Source organism: Tinamus guttatus, unplaced genomic scaffold (genome assembly GCF_059628265.1).
Source record: "Tinamus guttatus ecotype Peru unplaced genomic scaffold, ASM5962826v1 Tinamus_guttatus_pri_ptg000011l, whole genome shotgun sequence".
NCBI lineage: Eukaryota > Metazoa > Chordata > Aves > Tinamiformes > Tinamidae > Tinamus > Tinamus guttatus.
In genome coordinates this window covers 842454-868513 of record NW_028288545.1, presented here as the reverse complement: position 1 = coordinate 868513, position 26060 = coordinate 842454, and the positions used below count along the sequence as shown (strand labels likewise).

Genomic DNA, 26060 nt, shown 5'->3' with positions numbered 1-26060 from the left:
CAGGAAACGGATCACATAATGCAGATTCCACAATTTTTGAGAATTAAGACATAAACTGCACAACAGCAATGGTTACAGCTGTCATTCATCCAGGTTTACTTGCATATGTTTTCTTTTTTGACCTGACATTTTTGTCCAGGATTTCTGGCTGCCAGGTTCAATCAAGTTCAGGACAGAGCTTGTTGGGCTGCTACACATTCAAGAACCTCATGTATACAAATACACAGCACATGTGCAGAAGTCCTGAGGCTTTTCCATACAACTTGGATAATGATACGACATATTCCAAAGGCATAGAACTTATTGAACAGGCATGACCTCCCAAATGGAAATATATTTTTATCCAGGACATTCCAGACAAAAACTAGGTAGCTCATATAACAGAAAATTATCTAGATACATACATTTTAATAGATTTTAAATTCCTTGAGGAAGCCATTCAGCCAAGCTGCCACACCAAAAAAGCCCATGAGATGACACAGGGTCAACACAACCACTACATACTTATGTTTAATGAGACTGCTAAAAATTTTACACAATCATACAATCTTACAAACCCTCCATGCCTGTATGACTGTCAATTGGCTGCCTCAAGCAGCAGCAATTCAGTTTTGTATGGTTTTGTATGCAATAACAGCCAAGAACACAACCACAATATTTGTGCTGCGCAAGTAAGCTTTAGGATCTTTGTTAAACTTGCAGTGTGCCTTACCCAATGGGAGGCATCGGTTTCAATTCTAACAAAAGCAAGACTGAGTTAAGAAAACCAAACAGAATGAGTGCAAAAAAAAATCATTTTTACAGGGGGTGGTAGTAATGCTACTTTCTGAAACCCAGTTATTGATACACTTTCCTTTCAAATCTATCGTGAAATTTAGAAAGAATAATGACCCCTGTATACACCTAACAGTGAGAACTGATACACATTTCTATTGTCTGTGCAACTAACCTATTGTTGCATGTGCAGAAAATTTCAGTTCCTGCATACTAGTATAACTATAATTATTACTAAGGGGAGAGAAAATGAAAAAACTTATTTTGCTTATTCATAAAGATAATTCTCTGCCTGATCCCTCTCACGTAAGTAAGCAAACTGCTATACACATACACAATTATTTTATATTTTACCTTGTCACCATTTCCTTCTCCTTGTTGGAGGCATGGCCTCCACTGCTCAGAGGCCTACTTGCTGCAGATAAGAAATAGAGGCGATGATTTTTGAAATACTGATCAATCAAAGGGAGCACAACCTGGAATTACATCAGAAACAAGTGATTATCTGAGGACTTTCTGAACTATGTTTTGTATTACTCTTCAAAAGTGACAACTAGAGACAAGAGATTTCAAATGTGTTTTCTGCTTCAAATTCCCTTTACATTTTTCTTTAATGATTATTTTTCTTTTAATTTATTTGTTTTCAAATAAAGAGCATAAAAAGTCATTACCAAAAAAATGCAAAAATTGAACATATTCTCTGAAACTTGATCTGTGTTCCTTAGAAGGAATTCAAAGCAAGAAGTACAACTTAATTTTATTTCACATCTTTGTTCTGTAGAACACATACTCAGACAAAACCAGTGCTCTCCAGATCTTTAGAAGTAAGTTTAGGAAAAATGCAGCTATATCTGGCAGCCCACTAACAACATTTAAAACTGCATTCTATTAAATAAAATGCTTTTATCCAAAAGCATGCTCCCTCATTAAAGGCTTATCCACATAAGCTTGTTATTTATTTTTACTCTTCTTTTGTTTAAAATGCTAGTGTCTCAGTGGATGAAATTGCAGATGATACTGCATGGTACTTCAAAGTATCACAAGGACAATTTACCGCAAGGATATGAGGGTCAGAGAATGCTGCAAACACCTCTCTACTTATTCACTTAAGAATCAAAAAAGCACTTTAGAGATACTCACACCAAGCAACTTTGAGTGCCAAAATGCAAGTACATTTTCTTAATTTGTATAAGATTATTCCTTCTTGTCACAAAAAGACATAGTTTTAAAACAAAGAAAAAAAATTAAGATGACACAGAAGGATACCTGGCTGTGTTCATTCCAATAACTATTGCTCACATTTAACTGCCTGAAGACTGTAAAAGAAAATAATCTTCCGAACTAGCCAGTAAAACAAAATGTAAGGAGGTTAATCACGTAATGTTATTAATAACTGTTTACTATGGAGGAAAGGAACACTGAGAAAATAATACAGTCACGTATTTTTTCCACAGCAGTAATTCATGACACATTTTTTTCAAGTTATTCTATTATTAGTATTTTAATTACATTAATAGAAATTTTACACAAAAAGTGAAAATGTAAGAGTAATAATCATGTTCACTAACAACACTTTCTCACTTGAGCTTACAATGAAAAGGAATGAGTAAAGATATACTGTACTTTGGCAAAAAACTTGATTTCTTGCTCATATGGGAAGTGCTCTCCTTTGCCTCTGCTGCCACCATCTGCGGAGACAAAAATAAGCTCCACAGTGCACATCTGCATATCTGAACATTTGTCTATTCTCTAATTTTCTTAAAAAGCATACACTGTAAACAAATAAAACTACTCTTCTTTACATGTAGAATTAAGATACCACGGAACATATGCACACTAGTTAACTACAACAAAACTACAACTAGTAGTTGTACAACAAAACTACAACTAGTTCACAACAACAAAAGTTATGGCAAATAAAACAGGCAAGGAGTAATTGCCCAGATCATCATAAACGTGTCTTACAACATCTCACTGTCCACAGAGATATGGATGTTTATGTGAGATAAAAATCTGGTCCTACCTTCTCATTTTTGTAGTTATTTGTAAGAATTTTGGAAGATCGTGTTCAACAGGGAAATAAATTAAGTATATAAACAAATGCATTAGAAGACTTAATAAATTAAAGTAAATATTAAAAAGAGAAGGGCATGAGAGAAGTCTTATTTCAATATTATCTCATGTACCTGAATTTCACAGAATTTATGTTAAAGAAATCCAGCACACCTTAGAGAGGTAATAACATAATGAACACTGGTTCTGATGGAAAAAGTCTTTCCCACAGCCCAAAGCCCCCCACAGCCAAAATAAATGAGCACTTTTATATTACATTTTTATGAAATTTCTGTCTGAAGAATAAAATTAATGAACAACTGCCCAACAGAAATTAATCACAGGGCTATCTATCTAAAACTGAAGTTGTTTCACATCCTCCAGTATTATAAGGCTCAAATACATAATCTCATACAACTTCCAATCTTGAGAAATGATTTAGCAGTAAATTTTAGAGGAAAAACTATTCATCATTTATTCATTATCTTCTCTCTACTTATCCACTGAGGTACATGCATGGCATTTTTTCCAACAGCTTTTCTAATATTCCATTATTTATTCATTATACTTCCATTATGCAAAAAACCTATAGAATTAAGTAGAAAAGGAAGCCATGATAACCAGACTCTAGGAACAGAAGTAACCTAATGAGTTATGGTTAAAGAAAGGTCAGGTTTTTTCTACTGTAAGTAACCATGGCATATGATCATTCATAAATTTGGCAATCTCTACTTTAAAACTATTAGGTTTCTGGATAAGCCTTTGACTTATTCAATCTTCCTGCTGTTTCTGCATTTATACTGTAAATTACAGTATGAGTGTACAAGGCATGAGCTATAGCATATGTCATGCGTCTCTGCAACTCCCACATTCACAAAGAAACTGCATCTACCTAAGACCTAATTTTACAACTCACATAAGAAGTTGATCTAGGTAATCAAACTTGAATTTTGTTATTAACAAAAGTAGCTTGAGTTGAACCATCTCTTTCATAGCACTGTTCAGGTAATGCCTGCTGAGTGCCTGCTAAAGATTATTTCCTACAGTGATAGTTTGTTAAAGAGGCTTCTTTACTCAAACTCCTTCTCCAGAAAAAAAGTTTTGAATGGTACAAATGACAATTTAATTTGCTCTGGGAAAAGGTGATTACATGTGTGTAGCAAATACTAATGTGTACATGGGAGAGGTTATCAATTTGTATACAAATTCAAGCAGAGAACTATTTTTGGTCTTCAAAGAAGGAAAGTGGTCAAAATTTGGCCAGGTATCTTTCACCCGAAGCCATTATGACTTTGGGGGGACATGAATGAATATGTAAACTATACAGCATCTATACAGCTTTCCCAAATCTATCATCATCATAAAAAAAAAAAAAGAAAAGAACTCTTTGTCTAAGAATATGCCACTTTTGGAAGTGTTCCAGTTTTTTTTATAACCTCAAATATCTTTCTTATTTAACAAAGCTTAATAAAATACGTAAGAATTACTATACCAAACTCCAGAATGTACTGATGTGCTTCATCCACATATCTGATCAGCTGCTGAAGAAAACTGTAGGCAAATCGTTTCTCAATGGAAGGTGTGTCTAACTCCAGGTCCTTAAGTCCTCTGCAATAAGAAGCAAGTGAATTTCTGAATGCGCAAGAAGGACTCAAAGCATCATTAATACTTCATATACCTTACAGCTTTTTCCTCTGATAGTATTTGTGTGCTCATTAAAATGACAATTATTTTCTCTGTTTGCATCAGGTGATATTCTTAGGTTTTGAAAGCACAGAAGGCTATAGATGAAACAGGAACTACTTGCTGACAATTTTATCACCATCCCTCTCAATCTACCATTCCAATCTCATTTTTATTTGTACTCCAGACAAACATAAGTAAATAATCACCATCATCATCATCAAAAAAAAAAGGACTATTGCCAAAGACGTGACTTTGAATATAGCTGATGAATTTTGCCATTAGGACATTGGGACGAGGAAAAATACTTTTGCTGAATGTCTTCCCTCTCTGTACATTTTATTCCACTGAAGACAACCAAATGGAATTATTCCAGTTATCCTACAAGAGTTATTAGATATACAATGAGATTCTATAAATGGATTCAATTTTATATGCAATATTAAAGAAAGGAAATAGGTATATTTTAGGTACACATGCTAAGCTAATTAATTCATAATGATTTCTTAAATCCACCTTGTTTCATTCACTTACTAAGGTTCATTAAGTCATACAAATCTCGGACAGGCTTTCAGTCTTTGATACTGACTCATATTTCTTAGGCCCTTCTGATGAGACAAACGGGACTCCAATTTAACTAAAATTTTATTCCCACTGTATTTAGTAGATGAAAAAAAAAAAGTCATACTAAGACCAAACAGAATTATGTTTATTTTTCTGCAGCAAACAACATGCATTCTTACTGCATTTTTCATGTTCTGTTGATTATTACATTTATTCACAATTATTAAATTAACATTGCAAATTTTTTCAAAAGAAGCTTTTTAAAAGCTTCACTTTTGACTAATAAAATATTTTAATAATACCACAAATTATCTCTGTTCAAAGAAATATGTTGCCAATTTTAGAAATAAATTCTCTTTTTTTACCAAAACAAATGCCTAGAATTTCCTGCACAGAGATGCAAATGCATGACTCTTAATGAAGACCTATTTTCCCTATTTGATATGGGCAAGATGTTAACAAATTTACTAAGAGTTGGAGTGTATGGGTAAACATAGACTGTACGCAGATTCCAGAGAACTCTGCTTGTGCATTACATGGACCGTAGTCCTAACTCTATTAAGCATTTCATCCTTACAGAGATGCATATAAGGAAATGATTCTTACTCTCAGTTTTTGAAACCTCTTTTTATTTTTAATGGAAGAAAAGCTGACAATACTGAGAAACTGTCTGTGGCAATAGAATAGAAAAATTACCTGGAGACCACATATCCATTAATCTGTAGAAATTTCAGAATATCCTGTGCTTTTTCTCTGTCCTTGGCTTTTTCCTTGGCTGTGAGTGTATCATAGGGAACCAGAAGAGGATGGTTTCCTCCTCCTACTAGTGGAATGTCAAGAGAATTAAAAGACAGTTAATGGGAATTTGTTGATGTGATAATTCCCTATTTGCAATCCTAATGTGATATTATCACATGCATGCACTGAAATATAATCTAACCTAAAGTGTCAACAATACACTTTTCTGTGTCTTAACACATATACACAAATCAATGTTATGTCTGAAGTAGATAGAAATTTATATATGACTGAATATATAATTGTAAAATCAACTGCTGCAAATATTAGAAAAAAAGGTTGAATTATTGAAAAAAATCATTTTTCATTAAATCAAGTTGTAATTATGTTCCTAACACTTAAGCAGTTATTACCTTCTTAACAGTCTTTGCAGTATGTAATGTAATTCATAAGAAAATCAAAATCTGTCATTCCAACAGAGTTCTGCTTTTAAACACTCTGATGACAGCAAAAGGTTCATGTAATTCAGCAAAATATAAACATATCTAAACAGATATGACAAAGTGATATACATGTATTTTACAGCTACAGGTTCAGGTCAGAGAGGTATAAAAACATTCAGAATGTATTATTGGAACTTGGTTCAGACAATTGACCAATCTGAACAAAAGACTGCTGCAGAGAAAATAAAATAAATATAATAAATTCCATTTTATTTCTTTACAAGCAGGTGTTGCATTGATACCTCTCTCTAAAATTTAAATCATTGATTTGCAACAAGAAGTAGCAGACAAGTATCTGTTCATCACCCATAAAACCTTGGGCTTCTTGAAAGTCAGTGGGAAATAAATACCTATTTTCCTAATCATTATCCATATGAGCGTTCCTTTCTCATTTAGTTTATTCAACTATTTAGTCTAGTTTAGTTTATTCAACTACTTTTCTTTTACAGTTGTACTCAGTCTTTCATATCTATCCTGGTCAGACAAGTACAGGAACTCTCTATTCCCCCATTAAGCAAAGATATCAAATGAAAAATTGCTGTGTGTACTTCATGCATTTTCTGCAACCGGTACTCCATTCCTACATACTAAATTGTCACAAATGAAGAGAAATCAATAGCTATGAAAAAGTTACACTTCTGCTGTATTTTTCAGATGGAAATGGATGCAACATATATTCACAAAAACACAGAAATGCTTTAAAAGCCCTCACCTAAACACATTAATAACCATTCAGTTCAAAACAGTGCCAACCACAGGTATTTTCTGAAGATCTCCCCTTTACCTTTTAAAAAGGTTAAATTCCTTTACAAAATGAGCCAACAATAGTTTAAGTTTTCTAATTTTGCATTGAAACTTACTCCCTTGTTATGCACATTTTAAAAATTTAGTATCTGAACAGAAATAATGAATTCAATGATAAATAAAATGATGCCCTTTCTCATGAACAGTGAAATCAGAGCCACTGGTTTAGTATTTTATCTACGAGATTTCTGTAAAATTCAAGACTGTCGCATTAGCTTACTACAGAATTTTGTCATTTTAAACTGCAACAGCAAGCATTTTTAAATTAGGTTTACAAAGTCTTAAAGCAATATAAATTATCTTATTAAATAACTTGTTTTTTATGATTCCTGTTAGTGTTTTAAATTCAAAATATCCCAAATTACATGTTAGACAGTGTGTGCGCATGACAGAGACCAGCTTCCCAAGTAAATGTGTGATAAAACCTTCTGGAAACTCTAGCAAACTGAAGCTATTTTAAGTCATACATCTGTTCCAAAGAAAGTGAAGTTTGCCTAGTCACTTCCAAAAATGGAAAAAAAAATCAAAAGTCATATTACTGAGAATTTTGATGTCAGTGTTGTTGAATTTACTTAACCATCAAAAAACAGTTGTGGATGATAATCTGAGATGTTACCAAAGAAATGAAAAGAGTCTATATAAGAAATACAATTCTTATATGCATACCTGTAACCCAAGTCTGCATTACTGTCATTATTGTTCTGGTCTTTATACATATGCTGTATAAAAAAAAAATTTGAAGACTGGCATACGTACTGGAGAAAAATGAAAATAAAACCCCCACATCCTCAATGGCCAGATTTTGCCCAGCTGACAAATACATTTGCTTTCCATACCAAGGAGCAAACTACTGGAAACCTCTCATTCATTCACTATGCCAGTTTTAGCCTTTTCAGTAGTGCCTTCCTTTGCATAACACTACAAACACTATAAAGGTTTCTCATCAAAGTGTTGCTCAGAGGCAAATTTTGCTTTCAAAGCCTCCAAATATAGCAGATTCATTTAAATATCCAGTCTTTCTGCAGCCTCTAGCTTCCTGGATCTATGGCTACACATCCTGAAACTTTAAAAAGTCTATAAAAATTGGTATGAACTGTAAAAAGGAGAAATATAATTAAGGATATGGAAATTCATAGTGATTTACTAAAGGCACTTACAGGTGAAATTTCTCTTTTTCAAAAAATCTGAGCTACTATATATTAGCTGAAAGTTTACAAGTAAATAAAACAAGCAAAAACAAACAAACAAAAAACCCAGATGAGTCTGGCAAGTGTTATTTAGACTTGATAAATTTCAGTAAGACAAAACCCTAACTTCAGCATTTGCAAATGAAATCTTGCTGTCTTTCCAACTCCTGCTTTTTCCATGTACAAATCTAATTTTAAATGCAAAAAAAGTTAGTTTTAATACAAAATAAGCAAAAGTAAATAAAAATATAGTTTAAAAACAATAAGCCACACATAACAAGACAATATTTGTCATTTAGGTTAGCAGAGATAGCAGAGCACGTGCCACTTTTCATGTGGAATCAAGAATCTACTTCATTTGTCAATGCAATATATGAAATGTATATACTCCTCCAATAAACTAATTCAAATAAAGTTAAACCCCACCAGGCAACAGTTTAAAAGACTACTCATAGAGGAAAGTGTACTCATATAGCAAAAAGTTACTTTCATACAGCAAGTAACTTTTGAGTTCCCTTCTTTTGATGCATTCGTACTGCTTTGCTCAGACCTACAAAAGGTCTGAGCAAAGTCTAGGCTTTGAAAATCAGAAATACGTAACTGAAAACTATAATTAGGAATAGATATTTTCTCATTTCTTTTTCATCAAGATTATTGACTAATTGTCAAGACTAGTTGACTCTTACCTTTTGCTTCAAGCTCCAGTTTCTTTTTCTTTGCCCATGTGTTATGGTAGTTTTCAGCCATCATCTCAGCCATAGCCTTAGAAAAAGGAGAGTTTAATGATGTGTGCTGCAGCAGTTAACCTCAAAGAACAGCAAATGTCTAGTCTACATTAGATAACGTTTTTTAAAAAAAAAGAAGCAGTAGCATACTTGATTTCCAATGCAATTCCTTTGTTAACGGTTCATTGAAAACATCATTTTAATTGAAAAATTATGATATAGAACTTGGGTAGGTCAAGTGTAATAGACATAGGAACTGGGAACCAGCTGCTGAAGAGAAAACTGCTAGTACCAAAAAGGGACCACAGACAGGAGTATAGTCTGCAAAGAGCACTAGAATATCAAAAAGAGACTTGATTCGCAAAGCAAGGCTGATGAGAAACTACAGCAGGCCCTGGTGAGGCAAACAAAGGATAACAAACCAGGATTGCCTTTGCTAGCAATACCTATTAACTGTGGATGTAGCCTGGTCCAGGTGATTACTGTATGCAATTTGCAGTTGTTCTCAAGAGATAGCTCTGATCGTAACTTAGGAAAAAGAAATCATAAAGCATATCATCACTGTTTCATAACCGAGGGTCATAACGGCCATCTCAGGTGGTATCGCATAAAAAGTAAACAAGGAAGTAATTCAAGTTCTAATCCCATTTTCTTTTCTGCCTGGTGACGGCTGGTCACTTTTCTCTGGATTTAGTTTCCCATTTTATAATACTATGATGATATTCACAATACAGGCATATCATGAGCATTATACAAGTTAGTATGGTCTTTTAACAATGTAAATCTCAAATTCTGCAATTATAATGATACGGTTTCATCAGCTTGGTAAGAGTCTTGTGATAGAAGTAGTGTAAGTCAATTATCAACTTTGTTAACTCTTTGGAATGATCAGCAATCTACTGAACAGTATAAATCACAGATAATTGAGAGAAAATTCTTGTCATTCTAAACCTTGTCAGAAATCTGCAATGACTAGAAATATAAAGCTGAAAAACATGGGGTAGGAACCAAGGAGGAAAAATTCATTACAATACAGTATACACTGCACAGTTAGCCAGTTACCTCACTACTTGCTGCTTGGTTTCACCAAACCGCAATAGAGCTCAAGGGAGCTCTAGACCTTGTTGTCATCACTATACTGGTACATATACTCATGCTAACTTGCTTAAAACAATCATCTAGTGTATGTCTATCCTAGACATAATATTGCAATCACACTCACAAAAGCATTTCAAACAACTCCATGGCAAAACCAAAGTCTTTCTAAGACTAACATCATTCATTTAGCAATTAAAAAATATTTGTTCCATATAACAGCAATCTACTGATAGATGAACAGTCAAAATCCTACCTCCAAGGACTTCATTTGCTATTCTCAAAAGATTTGCTATAACATTATCTCATGACTCTAATTTATTCAATGTAGAAAAAAAAAAGAGCATTGACAGAATTTTGAGGGGAGACAGCACAGAAATTAACAGTAAACAGAAAAAAAACAGAAAAAAACTGATGCTGCAAACTCTTCAAGATGACAGAAGAGGGCTGCATAAAAACAATCCAAGACAAAAATAAAATTTGAAGCCTTATAACTTTATCCATGTTTTTTAAAGTAACAAATGATTAAAATGCAATGATGAAACAGACCGGAAAAAAAAAAAAAAAAGCATATCAAGGAAAATAATACAAATAAGACACAAATGACTTAAATAAACTAGAAAAAAAAAGAAAAAAATGCCAAAAAAGGGCAGGCATATTGTTTCTGACTTACATGAACATCTCTGGAGAGGGTGACATTGCTCATGTCAATTGCTCGAGGGCTGTAACCATGGGCTGTATCTACAGAGATCTGAATGACAAACATGCATGTAAAGAAGTTAGCATTAACAAGATACTGAAGGTAGTGAAAGAACAGAAGGAAAAAGAGATGCTTGTCTATTTCTAGAGAGCAAAAAGACCCTAAATAACATGCAAATTTCTGTCTAAACAAAAAAATATTAAAGATGGTAAACAGAAGTTAGATTTAGGCAAAGGTCTATTTTTTTTGTGAGGTAATTACAACAAACACTGTCATTTACTCCCAAAGAACGATATCAATGAGACGTGAATCAGTTTAAGCTGTTACTTGTTACATTATAATGAAGATATTGTTTAAATACACTTGAAGTTTTTCAGCTGAAGATGGGAAAAATGGTGATTTTTTTTGTGTGTGTGTGATGACAGCACAATATATCATAATACCCCAAAGACCGGAAATTTGGAAGTTGGGATTTTTGAAACAGAATTGTAGTTTGTGAACTATAACTTGCACCTCAGCTCAACTGCTCAATCGAATCACATGGTACACACCTGCTGGTATCCAGCATGAGTAAAGCAGGAGGTGCAGGTTCAGCTGCTCCTTTTTCACATGCATATTGCACCCTCATGCATGGAAATTGTATGGAGAGGAGTGGAATGTAGGGGGTGAGAGAAGGGGAGGAGGGGAGGAGAATGCCTCTATTTCTCTACATGCTTATAAGCATTCATAATTACACAAAATTCCACAAAAAAAAATCAAAATCATTTTAATATTCACTAGTGATGTAAATAATTCTCATAAATAATGCAATTAATTAAAAAGTGAAAATTACATTAATATTTCAATTTTGTAGACATATTTGAAAATGTTTATTAGAACATTATTTTTAAATCGGGAAAGGTAAGCAAGCAGAAAATTATAGCTTCTATGAATAGAAATCCAAATCTCACACCAGTATTACATGTTCAATGCAAGAAAGTGCTTCCATGTGTTTTCATGCTGCAGGAATATTTTGTCATTTAAAGCCTAAAAATGAAAACATATTTTGCTGCACCCTTCCGTAATACAAAATTACTTACTTGACTGGTTTGAGATATGCGACGTGTTCGGTTATAGAGAGCCATGGAGTCTCCCTCCCGTGTTCTTTCAATCCGCCATCCCCATGCCAGCATAGTTTTCAGTGATTCTTTTATTGGCCATCGATAAATTTCTTTCTCCTAGGACAGTACATAGACAATAATTACCATGTCAATTCTGTAGCTCTACAGGGTCAAATATATCTCTTAGATTTTCGCATGGCTGTCCTGAGATGAAAAATAATCTACTGAAATTATGCTGTAGCATAAGGTCATAGCAAAGAAAGAAATAAAAAAGCTGATGATCACAAGGATAATGTGTGAAGGGTACGTTCATATATCAACTCAAAGGTGAAGGAGATATTTATGATGAGCTTTCATGGCAAGAAGCAAAACTAAAAATTATTGAATCATGGAAAAGTGGAGTTTGCAATGGACTTCTAAAGACCATCTGGTTCAATATTCCATTGAAAATGCAGCCCTTAATGAGATTGTTGAGGGTTCTGTCAAGCCAAGTCTTGAATATTTCCATTTCTCTAGGCAACATACTGGAATACTTTGCATAATTGTTTTTGTATGCCCAGAATCTCCCCATCAGCTTACACCCATTGCCTTTGCCCTGTGCATCTCTGTGAAGAGACTAGCTATATCTTCTCTACAACTACTTTTTAGGCTTGGGGAGACTGTGATTAGATCCCCACAGAGCCTCCTTCTCTTTAGACTGCACAACCCCTTTTCCTTCAATATTTCTTCCTATGTCAAGTTTTCTAACCTTCTAATCATCTTCACAGCCCATATAAGCATTTCTGTATGATCTCACTGTAAAAACACAGTGCTAAAAACTTTGGCTTCATGATAAGCTAAGTTCAGTCATAAGAAGATGAGAAAGTATATTGAATGCCCAGCCACTAGCCACCATCACCGTAAAAACCCTATTGTCTCTTCTTGAGATTTTAGAGGAGGAGAACCCACATTATTTGATGCATTCTAAATTAAAAACAAAGTGACATAAGCATAAGGTGATACACTCACAGTAAAAGAAGCAATATTTTAGTCGCAGTGGATCAAAAGCAATGAATAAATTGCTCACCTTTTCGGACAGTAATTTATATTGTTTCATTAATGGTTGCACTTTTGCAGATTCAGAATAGGTTTCACCATATACCCATCCATTGGCAAACTGAAAAATGGTAATAAAAAAAACAGGAGTGAGAGAGAAAAATTATGAAAAATCTTATTTTTATTTGTGCAGAGTAACTGAATAATGCTTCTGCAGGACTACCCTCTTCCTTAAATTTCCTATTTTTTGTTAGCCCTGCTTTATCAAGTTATAATAAAATAAAATAAAATAAATGATATGAAATGCTATCTTTTCTTTAGTAAACATATAGCAATCACTTTGATTAATGATTACTTGAAGTAAACATTTCATTTTCTTTTTCTTGATTCCTTTAGCGCATGATCCTTGATTTACATAGAACATGACACTACTTATTTTAATTATCAAGTATATTTGCTCAAAAGTTAACAATAAAAAAACAATTAAACACCAGGATGGAATACTCAAATGCACTTACAGAACTACTCAAAAAATGGCATTTAAATGAATATAAATTTATACCTTACATATGTACCTACTTGTAATCTCATGAAGAATAGTAACACTCAGTAAAATCTTCTTAAAATTAAATGGATACACAAAAAAGCACATATTCTGCTTTAACAGGAATATAGATTTTACCTTTTCCATTGACCATTTATCATGAGAGTGTTCTGCATATTTGTTAATGAAATAGTCTAGCTTTTCAGGGATGGTAATGCTGCAAGAGGAAAGGGAAAGGGAAAAAAAACATTATATTCCAGATGTTAAAATGTGAACAGTGTTGCTTTGAAGAAAACTTTCAAAAAATACATCAGCAGTGCATACATTCATGCAAAGCATCTTACAGTACTGCTTTCCTCATATACATATATATATATGTATACATATATATGCGCATATGTGTGTGTAAGATTTTTGCCTGTTTAACACACACGTGGTCAGAAAACAATAATACTCACTACCCATGGGTTCGCCATGTTTCTATTACTAACTTTAATTTTCTATGACCTTTAGTTTCAGAATATAGTGCTAACTTATTATATGTCAGTTATAAACTAGCTATGCTAAGCATCCTTTTTGAAGCTATATGTTTCATATATTCCTATAAATTTAAATATGTAACTGAAGCACTATAACTTGTGACAACTCGAAAATTATAAATTCAAAGCTCTATTTTCCAACAATCAAATGAATAGCTACAAAAAATCAAAAAAAAAAATTGTAAAAAAAAAAAAAAGAGTATACATACTACCCCCTCACCAAGTTGATAGTTCCTGAGCAGCTAAGAAAAACAGCTACCTCTGCTGCCAAACACGAACCAACTTTTCCAAAAATCATTTATTAAATATCAGTATTTCTCTGCATCTGCATTCTTATAATTTAAAGTTCAGGTACATTTCTTGGCCATTTCTGAAACAGCAAGATCTTCCCTCCTATAACACAGAATTTAGGCAGGGACAGTGTTGTAATGCCATCTACTGGAAACTAGGAGACTATTTTTTTATTTTTCCTTCATATAATGAGAAAAATGTCAAAACAGCAAAATGATCCCATATACAATCAAAGTAATAGTCTTCAAAAGCATAATCACATGAAAAATAGAGGCTATAAAATAGCCTCTATTGTTTTTTGTTGTTTGAAGGTGTGTGAGGTGCAATTCAATGATAGTATAACACTTTGCATCAATGCAGAAATAGAATAAGGTAATATCATCTAGAACTTCATTTGTATAGGATTAGGATTGCTAAACATTGGAATACAAGATTGGCATGCAAAATAACACAGGATAGGAGGGTTAGGGTAGAAGTGATACTGATACAAGTAGAACTTTCTTTATCCTGAACTATCACAGAACTATTGACACCTCAGAAAGAAATGAGAAGCACAGTAATTGATGACTTACTATGGAAGGAATTCTGTCTCCTAAATGTCAATATAGACAGAATGCCCACAAAGGCTATTGGAAAAGATGTCCTGCAAATGATACCGCTCAAGCATAATTTCTCTGCTGTAAAACTACTCTATATAGAGTATAGGCTGTAACCAAAAATGAAAAAACAAAGATCCCCTTCAGATATGTGTTTTATCTGCATAATGTGCAGTCAGCCTGACTGTGCAGAGACAATGAAGACCTTTCTGCCGCCTTCCCCATCATTCAGACTAAAAAGACATTATATTCGATCAACATAATTGTCCGTATCTATACTATCATCCACAGGCACTGGAATTAGCATCTTGGCTGTTGATGATACGAATTATTTCTCTAGCTGCATATTTTTTGCTTTAAAGCTCAAAATCTCCATTTTATCTAAAAAATGAGTGTTCAAAATAGTCATGAATAAAAGCCATAAATTCACCTCACATACAAAAACAGACTCCGTGCCCCTTTTCACCCACTCAAGGTAGAAGTTAGTTGCTACAACACAATTCCTTACTTTGAGGTATCAACAGGTTGAGGATTAAAGTTCCCATCTGAATCCATTGAAGATTGTTTTTCCATCATACTGACATAATTTGATTCCATATAGTCTGGAGGTAAGGCCCCTGCGACTGCACTCAGACAAGGCAGTGCCAATTTGAAGAGTTCCTGTTCATATTTCTGTGGAAGGCATGAGGGAGAGAGAGAGAGAGTACTGAATGGAAGAGACCAACATCCTTGCTGAAATTGATAGAGTTACAGGTGAAACAAAACAGCCACAGAATGGCTTTTGAAATTGAATTCTCTTCTGAATTAAATGAATAAAAGAAACTGATGGCACATAATATACTATATTCTAAAGATAACACTAGGATCAGGTCTTGATTTTTCTGAAGTGAACAGAATACTAATATAGCAAAATATTTACTTCAATGGGAACAAGACTGGCCACTTGGCAGATATCAGGGAAGAGAATACAGCACAAGAATATGCACAGCCTTTCTAGATACCTAGATTTGCAGCAAAATTCACATACAGTTGCAACCAGCTTGCTTAAAAATGCCTACAAAATTAACAATAAATACATACCAAGGGGTATTAAGCTTGTGTCCAACATAGAACTGAATCAAGGGTGTTCTGCTATTAAGCAAAAGAGCGTGCTCTTGACTTAATGTTGTGTAGTGTGTGAAGACAAAAAAAATGCCACCTTCAGTTACCTGCAGATGCTTATATTTGCTTTTAGGGCCCAGACATTGAGTTAACTTGTATAGATATACTCTAAGACTATTTCAACAGCTACATATAATTTTGTAACGAGCATAAAGGACAGTGTACCTACCTTAAGTCAGAAGCTATAACACAATGAATTAAACTGGACAAGTCATATTTACTAAAGTCTATATTTTTCCCTGCAAGCTGAACAGTGCAAGAATAAAAGCTAGGTAAAAACAATATTTTGTTTTCTTTTGTTTTTTACGAGTTATCTAATAAGGATCTTCTGGTAATAGTTGATACTAAAATGAATTACCTTTTGAGACAAGGCATCAAAAATGCCCCAGAATAACTTTCTGGATAAATGAAGTTCTTCTTCTGATGCAGCACCAAAGTTACCCCATCCACCTGGTAAACAATAATACTTCCAGCATCTTTCATAATGATTTGTCAGCAACTAAAATAGAACATATTTTGAAAGCAAATAAAATATAACTGCTTGCATTCTTCAGCTACAGCACTCGATGACTATACAAAAACTGCCAGAGCAATTTCTTACTTTTGTAAGTAGTACATGCTCTGATTCCTCATGCTATGTATTTATCTGATTTTCAAATCCTCAGTGAATATTGCCACAACGAAATTGTTCTTACATTACTGACATATGCAAAAAGAGAAAAAATTCTATCCAAGCTGTAAAAACCCCTCAGCTCCAGGACAGCCAAGAACTCACTTCAGTCAATGAGTCATTATTCCGAGCATTGCTGCTCTCCAGATAAGACAGTAGAACAGCAACAACAATAATCAACTACTATCAGCTATTAATAATCAACCAATAACAATGCCCGGAAGCTATTCAACAGAAATTTTCACTCAGTTCATGATCTCTTCTGTGATCTATAAAACCTGCCATGAATCTATCCTACTTTCCCCCCATATAACTGACAAAAGGAGTTTATGCTCCCTCCCTCTACCTTCATTGGATATATATTCAAGCATGTTTTCTCCTTAAGTGGTTACAAAATTCCAGATCAGCAGGGATTAAAATGATGTTAGGGCCTGCTATTTGACAACTGAAAACATCACAAATTTTCCACCTAATGTACCTACAATGCTCTTAAGTCACAGACAAGATCAAAACAAATTCTATTACACAATGGCCAGCTATCAGATTTGGCTTTTTTTATAAAATGTGAGTGCTAATTTGTGGTAATTGCAATTTTAATCTAGCCAGGAATAAAGGAAGGTTTACTTTTAGAGTTGTCCTCAATGAAGCACTGAATACATCTTAGTGGAAATAAAAACAAGGCAGTCTTGTTCCAGAAAATTCACACAAAATTGTACAGGAGAAGCACCATAGATAATGCTGCTTTAGGTATGTTAATTTTTAACTGCAGATGCCAGCAGAGATATTCCGAGCACTCTTTTCACTGAACTTGTAGCTCTCTCTTTGCAATTAAGACTACTGTAGTGTCTGTTTGCTAGAACAAGTATGTATATAGTATGAACAGTACTTTCAGATCAGATATACATTAGCAGATCTATGCAATATTCCATTATAAAATCACTGAAAAACAGTTTATTAACAGTGACATCCTAACAAACTTCTTAGCTAAATGATTTCACTTTCCTCAGAAGCATTTATCATTCAGGTATCAGTGGACAGAACTGTTTGCCCCAGTTGACACTATGGCCCTCCTTGTATCTATATTTCTCTCCTGAAGTCTGGCTCTCCTGTAGAAGTAATCCAGTTATTATTTTCTTCCTGTTTGGTTCAGCAATAAAGAAAAGTCATTATACTAAAGGCCTACAGAGTCAAAACCTTGCTGTCCTAGAGAACAGATCTGGGGAAGATCTCTTTTTTTTTTTTTTTTGCTCAGATTCAGACAAACATAGAGTTAATTACCTTACAATATTGCTATTTGGTTGTTTCAGCGCATAAGATGTCAGAATACAGAATATACATCTGCTATTCTCATGCATAAGTATTAAAAAATGGCTTCTCTAGCACCTTAAGTTTGATTCAACATTTCTTGGGATACACAACCAAATTCTTAAACCCTTAGGAGTGGTAAGATCAGTGGGTCCTGCCTGACACTAGTGATGCTAGTTCGTCCTCTAAAGTCAGGGACCATGAACTGGCTAGTACAAACCTGCATAATTCTGATTAATATTTTGTCAAAGAAAACAGACACAAAACATAATTAGTCCTGATCTGTGGCTTTTAAAGAGAAAATAATTTAATAAGAAAAGATGAAATGTCCTATTCAGAGCTACAGTTGGAAATGATTAGAAAACATCTGGAAAAACAGCAGAATGTGAGGTGGTAAATAACGCATTTCTGAGAACTGTCAAAATCTGAGAAATCTTTCAGGAGTGCATCATCTTAGTGAGACAACGACACATCTTTTTTGTGGATTAGAAATTAGAATCAAATGATATGGAGAAATCCTTGGAGCCAGAAAACAAAACTTTTGAATTGTATTCATTTTCTATTTCCAAGGGTTCCCCTATTCTGTTTCCATATGGGTTTTCCAAAAAGGAGAGAATTAGAGGAGTTAGCAGTAGACACAGGCCTAATAAAATCTATATAAAGAGATACAAATTAGACTGATTTTCTGCCAGAGTGGTAACTTATCTCTAAGAATAATTGTCTATTTTGCAGAGTGGAGTTAAACTAACAGAGAAAATACAGAACATTCCCTATGTAAGTATTTTTGTTGCATCTTGTTACAAGGAGCATTTCTGAAGATTAAAATACATGTTTACCTTGAGAGGCATCTTTGCATGTTCATTTAATAGAGGAACATCGAATACTAATCTTCTCAGCAAATGCTGCATCATGGAAGGCCTCAACTGCCTGAAAGTAGAGAGAAAATTTCAAAAGAGTGCACAGCATCATTTCATGTAAATAATTAATACATACAATAAATCAACCTGACACTTCTACACCTTTTTTTTTTTTTAATTCATAAAGCAATGGGAGTTTGCTTATGGCACTACAAAGAGCATTCCCAAAACAAAGCACACAGGCGTATCAAAGAACATGTAAATCACACACTTTAAAGAAGAGGAGAGCAAACATCTGATCTACTGACAGATGTAAACCATGAAAAAAAATGTATTCTGCTATTGTACACTATGATTATCCTGCTTATGAAAAAAAAATATAATGTAAATTTCTTTCAATACATCCCAATGGTGCTTAAGAATATTGCATAACTGATAAGGATATATGAGCTCTCTGGATTCTCTGGGCACCAACTAGAAAGCCAGAAGAAATAGGTAAAGCATGTATGTTAGAATGGCAAGGACATTAAACTGTTCCGAATGAACAGCAAATATTAGTCTTATAAAGGTCATGCATAGAAAATTATCAAATACCTATTTTATAAAGACTGCTGCAAAGTACTTTTTTCCTCTCTAAGCTACAAGATTACCACCTACAATATGAATGTGTCTGTCATTTCCAAACAAATTTCCGTATTATGCAAGAAGTCATCTACAGTGAAATGTTCAGAAGAGCTCTGTTAATTTAAAAGACTCACTTTCATTAGAACATAAATTCATAAGTGGATACCTGTCTTCTTAAAATTGAGCCTCTAGGCTTACAAAAAAATTGTAGAATAATCATGTGTACATGAGGTGGCAGATGGCAAGATAAAATTCATTGAATAGGTGTCAGTGATGAAGTATAGTAATACTAGTCATTGACTTGGATTTCAAATGTAATGTTTAGCAGAGTTAAACATTTACATAAAACTGATCTACTGATCCTCAACAATGCTGAAAATCTGTGTAGCTAAAAAAATAATTAAAGAACACTTCAGTGTATACACTATTACACATTTCTAGAGCTTTCTCTTTTTGCAATACATCTTAGTTAATTGCCAAGTTTTATATTTTTAAAAAATAGTAACAGAAATAAATAAGGCCTGCATATAAGTAATTAATAATGTTGGAAGTTGAATACAATCAGTCTATTTAAAATTTCTTACTCATTTGCCAGTAAAATTCTTCATTATGCTATTGATGGTACAGTTTTGCATTCTTCCATTACAGTTAGCATAGATCACTCTGCCAATTCACATTACCATGCTACCAAGAGCCTTTCCTTACCCACAGATAGACAATAAACACTCTTCGATGGAATCTCGTTGAGCTTTGGTAAGAGAGCAGCCCTTTGAGAGTCTGTACACCGTATGTAATAAGGAATCAATGAGGGAAGCATGGTGCTCTGTGCCAGCAAAGAGAGGAGCACATCTGGTCAACAAAGGCAAGACGGCGGTGCAAAGGTATCGATTCAGAGCCAAAGCCATATCTGTAGCACTTAAAGCAGCCTATCGAATAAATGGGACATAAATTAGATTTGTCTGGTAAATGCTAACTTTTTGCTTTGTTTGCTTTACTTCTGTAGTAGTTACAGACCGGGAAATTTCCAAAATACATAAATGGGAACTTCATACCTACTGGAAGCTGGATGCCAGCTTTCTTTTCTATTTTGAAAGTATTTTCCCAGGTGACTTGTTTGTTTGTTTTGAATGAAAGCATGATGAACACCATAAAATTGCACACTGAAGACAAACATTCAAAACCAAAAATAGTTTTCAAAAAATATATTTAAAAAGTCATAGTTGCTTAATAGAGCACTCAAAAATCATAAAATACCAAAGTCAAGTTTGCATTGGCAAAATTCAGTTGTGATCAAGGCTCAGTCCATGCATAAGTGTTCACCCACTCTATCTTAGATAACATAATACTTTCTAGAAAAAATGTTTAAATAGAAGATCAAATAAGGAAATCAAAATCCATGTCTCAGCCCTCATGTACGCTCTCTAAATTTGATCCTTCTGTATCAAGCCAGTTAACAAAAATAAAGAAATGCAAATAAGATTGACCAAAAAGCAATTTTAAGGAATTTTAAGGATTTCCACAAGTCCCTGGAGAGGGACACTTTCATGCTACATTTCAGGTAACTGGCTCTCAGATATATACTTTTTTCACAGTTGATCTGATTTTGATTCCACATCACAAGCTCAGAAGATCTCTTGAGGTAAGACATATCCCTTCTGGATATGGTATCAGCGGGTGCCTTACAAGACAGTCAGCATCATTGTGGGGAAGGACTCTTCACTGCTCTTCAAATATTTTCAAAGCGCAGCAGCACAAGGCAGCTCATCCAGCATTGGGAAACACAGAAGGATGAAGAAATAAAAAATATTCTTCTAGGCGATGAATACAATGCAGTATTCAATAAGATAATGGAACTGGAATACCAACAGACTTAAACCCTTACCGTATCTAAAGAAGCAGCAGCACGAAGATCTGGCAGAAAGCCAACTTCTAGAAGATGTAGAAGAAAATCCTGGTCCTCAATTCCATAGACCCTGTCAAGGAACAAAACCATGGCTGCCTTGTGATCTGGGCAAAACCCCGCAGACATGTCAGGTTCCACCACAGTACCATCTAAAAGGAAGAAATAAAACTTCAATGACAAGGCTCATTCTACACCAACAGACTAGGCAGCCATGCTACTTCTCATCAGAGTCAGACCTCTGTTAATCTCTGACCATCTTACTCACAGCTTTGTTACATACAGACAATACATCTGTAGTTAACGGAAGAGGAATTGAAAACAAATGCATAAGGCGATTTCTACCCAGGGGGAACCTTAAGTCTATACATACTTTTTGGTTCATACATTGCCCCACAGGATTCTTAGTAACTGACACTCTAATATGATGGGAAATATGCAAACATTAATTTGTCTACAGAACTACCTCATCCTTGTAAAATGCAAACCAAAGGAAAAAAATAGAAAAAAAAATCCCAGGAATGCCGCACTGGTGAGTATATAAAGTATTATAATGAATTAACATTGTGGCAAACAGTCCTTCATAACTGACAACTTCTAAAATATCCTAAAGCAGATCCCAGAAATATTTTTAAATGCTGACACTTTAATTTTGGAAATAATTGATTTACTCCTTATCTATGAGCTGAACTCTATAAATGGTTATTTAGCTATTTTTCTTTCATAAATTATCACCAGTATTTGTGTGTGTATATAAATAACTATATAATAGATTGATTGATCTATTTCTGCTGTAACTAAATTGGGAATCTTGTGCTTTAAGTCTCAATGCAAACAATGTTGTATTCAAAATACTCTCTATCAAAACACTCGGAAAAGCAGACAGATCTCCTTTTCCTTTTATGAAGACGCTTACTTCACTCCCACTATTGCAAAGTATTCTATGCAGGCAGAAGTGTTTTCTTTAGTGTGCATTTGAGTATGTATGCTTCACAGAATCACAGAGCTTAATCAGGGTCACCTAAAGTAGGCTGTCCAGCCTACCTGTGCTCAATCCTCATGGCAAAAAAAGTTTTTCCTCATGTTCAGACAGAACTTCCTGCAATTCAGTTTGGGTCCTGGCGCTACTCAACCTATTGCTGACCACCACTGAGAAGAGTCTGGACTCATCCTCTTTACACTCTCCCTTAAGATACTTGTACACAGCGATAAGATCTTCCCACCCAGTCTTCTCTTCTCCAGGTTAATTCCAGCTCTTTCAACCTTTCCTCAAGAGATGCTCTAATCCCATAATCATCTTAGTGGCCCTTTGCTGGACTCGCTTCAGTAGTTCCGAATCTCTCTCATACTGGGGAACCCAGAACTGGACACTGCCTCAGCAGGGCTCCACCTTTAACTTTACCATAGTTGCTGAAAAACAACTCTGGTGTCTTAGTAAGATCTGTTAGAAACAATTAATAGGGTTAGGACAGCAAAAGCTAAGGATTATATTATCAAAAAAAGAGAATGGAAATTTTCTTTAATAACTTAGAAAAATAGGAAGTATGCATTCTTTTTAAAGCTATAATAGATTTTCACAATGTTACTAACATGAATGGGATTTATATGAGTGATTTAAATGCACACAGAATTATTGCCTGCAGCATCAAGAAACATTCTTTAAACTTTTGAAACACATACAACTTCTCTTCTAATTCACTCTAGAAATAGTTTAATTCCTACAACATTCTGAAACATTGAGAAAAATATGAGCATTAATATCATAGAATCATAGAATGCTTAAGGTTGGAAGGGACCTCTAGAGGTCATCTAGTCCAACCCCCCTGCACACGCAGGGTCACCTAGAGCACGTGGCACAGGACTGTGTCCAAGCGGGTTTTGAAGATCTCCAGAGAAGGAGACTCCACAACCTCTCTGGGCAGTCTGTTCCAGTGCTCTTGTCACCCTCACTGTTAAGAATTTTTTCCTTAAGTTCCTGTGGAACTTTTGGTGCTTCAGTTTGTGGCCATTACCTCTAGTTCTGTCGGTGGCCACCATTGAAAATAGGCCAGCACCATCCTCCTCACTCCCTCCCTTGAGGTGCTTATAGACGCTGATCAGATCCCCTCTCAGCCTTCTCTTCTCCAGGCTGAACAGGCCCAGCTCCCTCAGCCTCTCCTCATAGGGCAGATGTTCCAGGCCCCTGATCATCCTTGTAGCCCTGTGCTGGACTCTCTCCAGCAGCTTCACATCCTTCTTGTACTGTGGGGCCCAGAACTGGACACAGTACTCCAGATGCGGCCTCACCAGGGCTGAGTAGAGGGGCAGGATCACCTCCCTCGACCTGCTGGAGATGCTCCTCTTAACGCACCCCAGGATCCCATTGGCCTTCTTGGCCACGAGGACTCACTGCTGCCTCATGGTCAACTTGTTGTCCACCATGACACCCAGGTCCCTCTCTGCAGAGCTGCTCTCCAGAAGGCCAGTCCCCAATATACACACAAATTACAAAAAGAGTTGAGTTGGGGGAAAAAAAAAAAACAGGCAGAACAATCATCTTACCTTTAGCTATGGTTGGCATGTGGAAAGGAATACTAATTACGCCCACTAAATCTTCCAGTGGAATCAAAGACCGTAGAATTGACCTGATCCTAATGGCTTCCCCTTTACCTGCATGAATTAGCTAATGGAAAGATAAAAAAAAAAAAAACCCAAGTTTTATTTTTATATTTTATTTGTGCTCATGTTCCAGAAAATTTCTAAATCACAGTTGCACAGGAATTACTATTATATAAATATAATCCATTTATAATTAATAATATAAATTTCACAGAATGTGTATTTATCTGCAGTGTTCTGAATATAAAATCTAGAAATTTAGGATCTAGCACTGTTAAAGAAAGTTGATGAACAAAGCATCAAAACAAAGTTGAAGGGGAGGTAGAGGGAACGGAAGGAATGGCCTTTTAGATGTAAAATTTTAGTTTTGCTGTCCCAGGTGAAAAATAAATTTTTCATTTTCAATTCTTCTTTCATTTTTCTTTTTCTTTTTTTTTTTGGATATGGATTTCTCTATAACTTCAAGTTACCCACTCAGGCACAAATCTGATACTGATCTACATGAACTGTTGCGGATTTCAGAGTAAAATGAGAAACTATGCATAATTTTGAAGAACTTTTCAAGAAATAGGAATGCATTTTGAATCTTAATCTGAACAAATATTTTCAAATAGCACGAGCCAATATTAGGATCAGTATTAGGACTTATGAGGTAAAGGCTGCATTTTGTATCATGAATGTCTAATACTGTGTATATGTTATGCCCAAAACAGTGCCATGTAGTCTTTGACTAAGATTCTTGGTTGAAACAAATATTCTGAGATATTGATGTGTATTTTGGGGGACAAGGCTTCTTACTGTTTAAAAGGAATACCCTGTCATATTAACTCCTTCCATATGCAAATCAAATAGTCTGTGTAAATCCATATATGTAGACAGTAGAACCACTATTTTAAAATCATTGTACACCATCACAGTAAATAGAGAAATTTTAATACTTTGATGGTTACAACAGGCAATCAAACAATGTTCATGAAAGAGAGCCGTTCAAGACCAGAGAGCCTCAAAGAACAGCAATAAGGAAAAGAATGCAATTTTGAAAGAATAGCTTCTAATCAGCTTGCAAATTAGCAGATGAATTCATGTACTCTTGAGATGTAGCCAAAGACCAAAACACCAAATCATCAGCAAAACTATTCCTTCATTTTTGAATGCATGAACATTTGTAACTTACATGCATTTCAGGGGCACAACGTCCTAAGAGATCAATCAAAGCTGCATAAAAGGTCATGATGGCATTTCCCATGTGAATAGTGTCATCTTCCTGTTCTTCCATTTCACTGGAATTCATTGGTTGTTAAAACAAATGAAAGATAAAAAAAAACGCACACACAAGATAAATTTCTTACATTAGTAAGAAATTAGTAAGAAATTAGCTTACACATGGTGACTTTTTGATAATCAGTGAATTTGCAGCAAACTAAAACATAATGGAATTTGTCCCTGAGAGAATGCAGCAACTTCTGCATTGTTACCATTTCTCTGTCCCATTTTGCAACAGGGGAATGATTTTTAGCTGACTGATAAACAGCAAACTGAATTCTAAAAATGATATATAATCAATGTAACTTAAAATTGACAGTGCAGGCGAAGCACAATTTAGCAGATCAAAAAAATTCTACCTTCCACAGAATCTAAGGAGGAATCCAGTTAATAATTTGCATGTTAAATCCAGCAAGTCATTTCATGACTAGAATTATAAAACAACATAAGGAATTCCACTGCACCTACAGGGTTTTGCTAGATCCATTACTTGGGGAACGTCCATCTCTTGTTGGGTCTTCTGATATTTTTATTGCTTCCTCCATGGCGGCAAGTAACCCATTGCCTCCTTCTCCTCTTAGAGCTGGACCAAAACATTCAGGTCGACGGATAAGCAGCCTGACTACAACATTAGCATTCTCTTCCACACTCTCTCCTATTACATAGGACAAATATCATGATTCAAGACCGTATCAAAAAGACTTCTGAAATACAGTCCAATAAAGGCATAGAAACATGCAGTAGACACTTAC

The 26060-nt window shown here is 34.7% G+C and overlaps 1 protein-coding gene across 1 annotated transcript in view; it reads right to left on the bottom strand.

The window, feature by feature from the left end:
• The window catches only part of RYR2 (ryanodine receptor 2), a 362813-nt gene that overhangs the window by 78399 nt on the left and 258354 nt on the right, over nt 1-26060 (bottom strand). The window contains exons 44-60 of the mRNA XM_088522870.1: nt 25777-25963; nt 25220-25325; nt 23989-24109; nt 21430-21599; nt 20253-20473; nt 18903-18993; nt 16450-16590; nt 15439-15602; nt 13643-13721; nt 12992-13081; nt 11905-12042; nt 10799-10876; nt 8992-9067; nt 5770-5896; nt 4319-4434; nt 2398-2462; nt 1129-1250 (exon numbers count right to left, since the gene is read on the bottom strand). Coding sequence (XP_088378996.1) covers nt 1129-1250; nt 2398-2462; nt 4319-4434; nt 5770-5896; nt 8992-9067; nt 10799-10876; nt 11905-12042; nt 12992-13081; nt 13643-13721; nt 15439-15602; nt 16450-16590; nt 18903-18993; nt 20253-20473; nt 21430-21599; nt 23989-24109; nt 25220-25325; nt 25777-25963 — 2092 coding nt within the window. The remainder of the gene's footprint in view (nt 1-1128; nt 1251-2397; nt 2463-4318; nt 4435-5769; nt 5897-8991; nt 9068-10798; nt 10877-11904; nt 12043-12991; nt 13082-13642; nt 13722-15438; nt 15603-16449; nt 16591-18902; nt 18994-20252; nt 20474-21429; nt 21600-23988; nt 24110-25219; nt 25326-25776; nt 25964-26060) is intronic.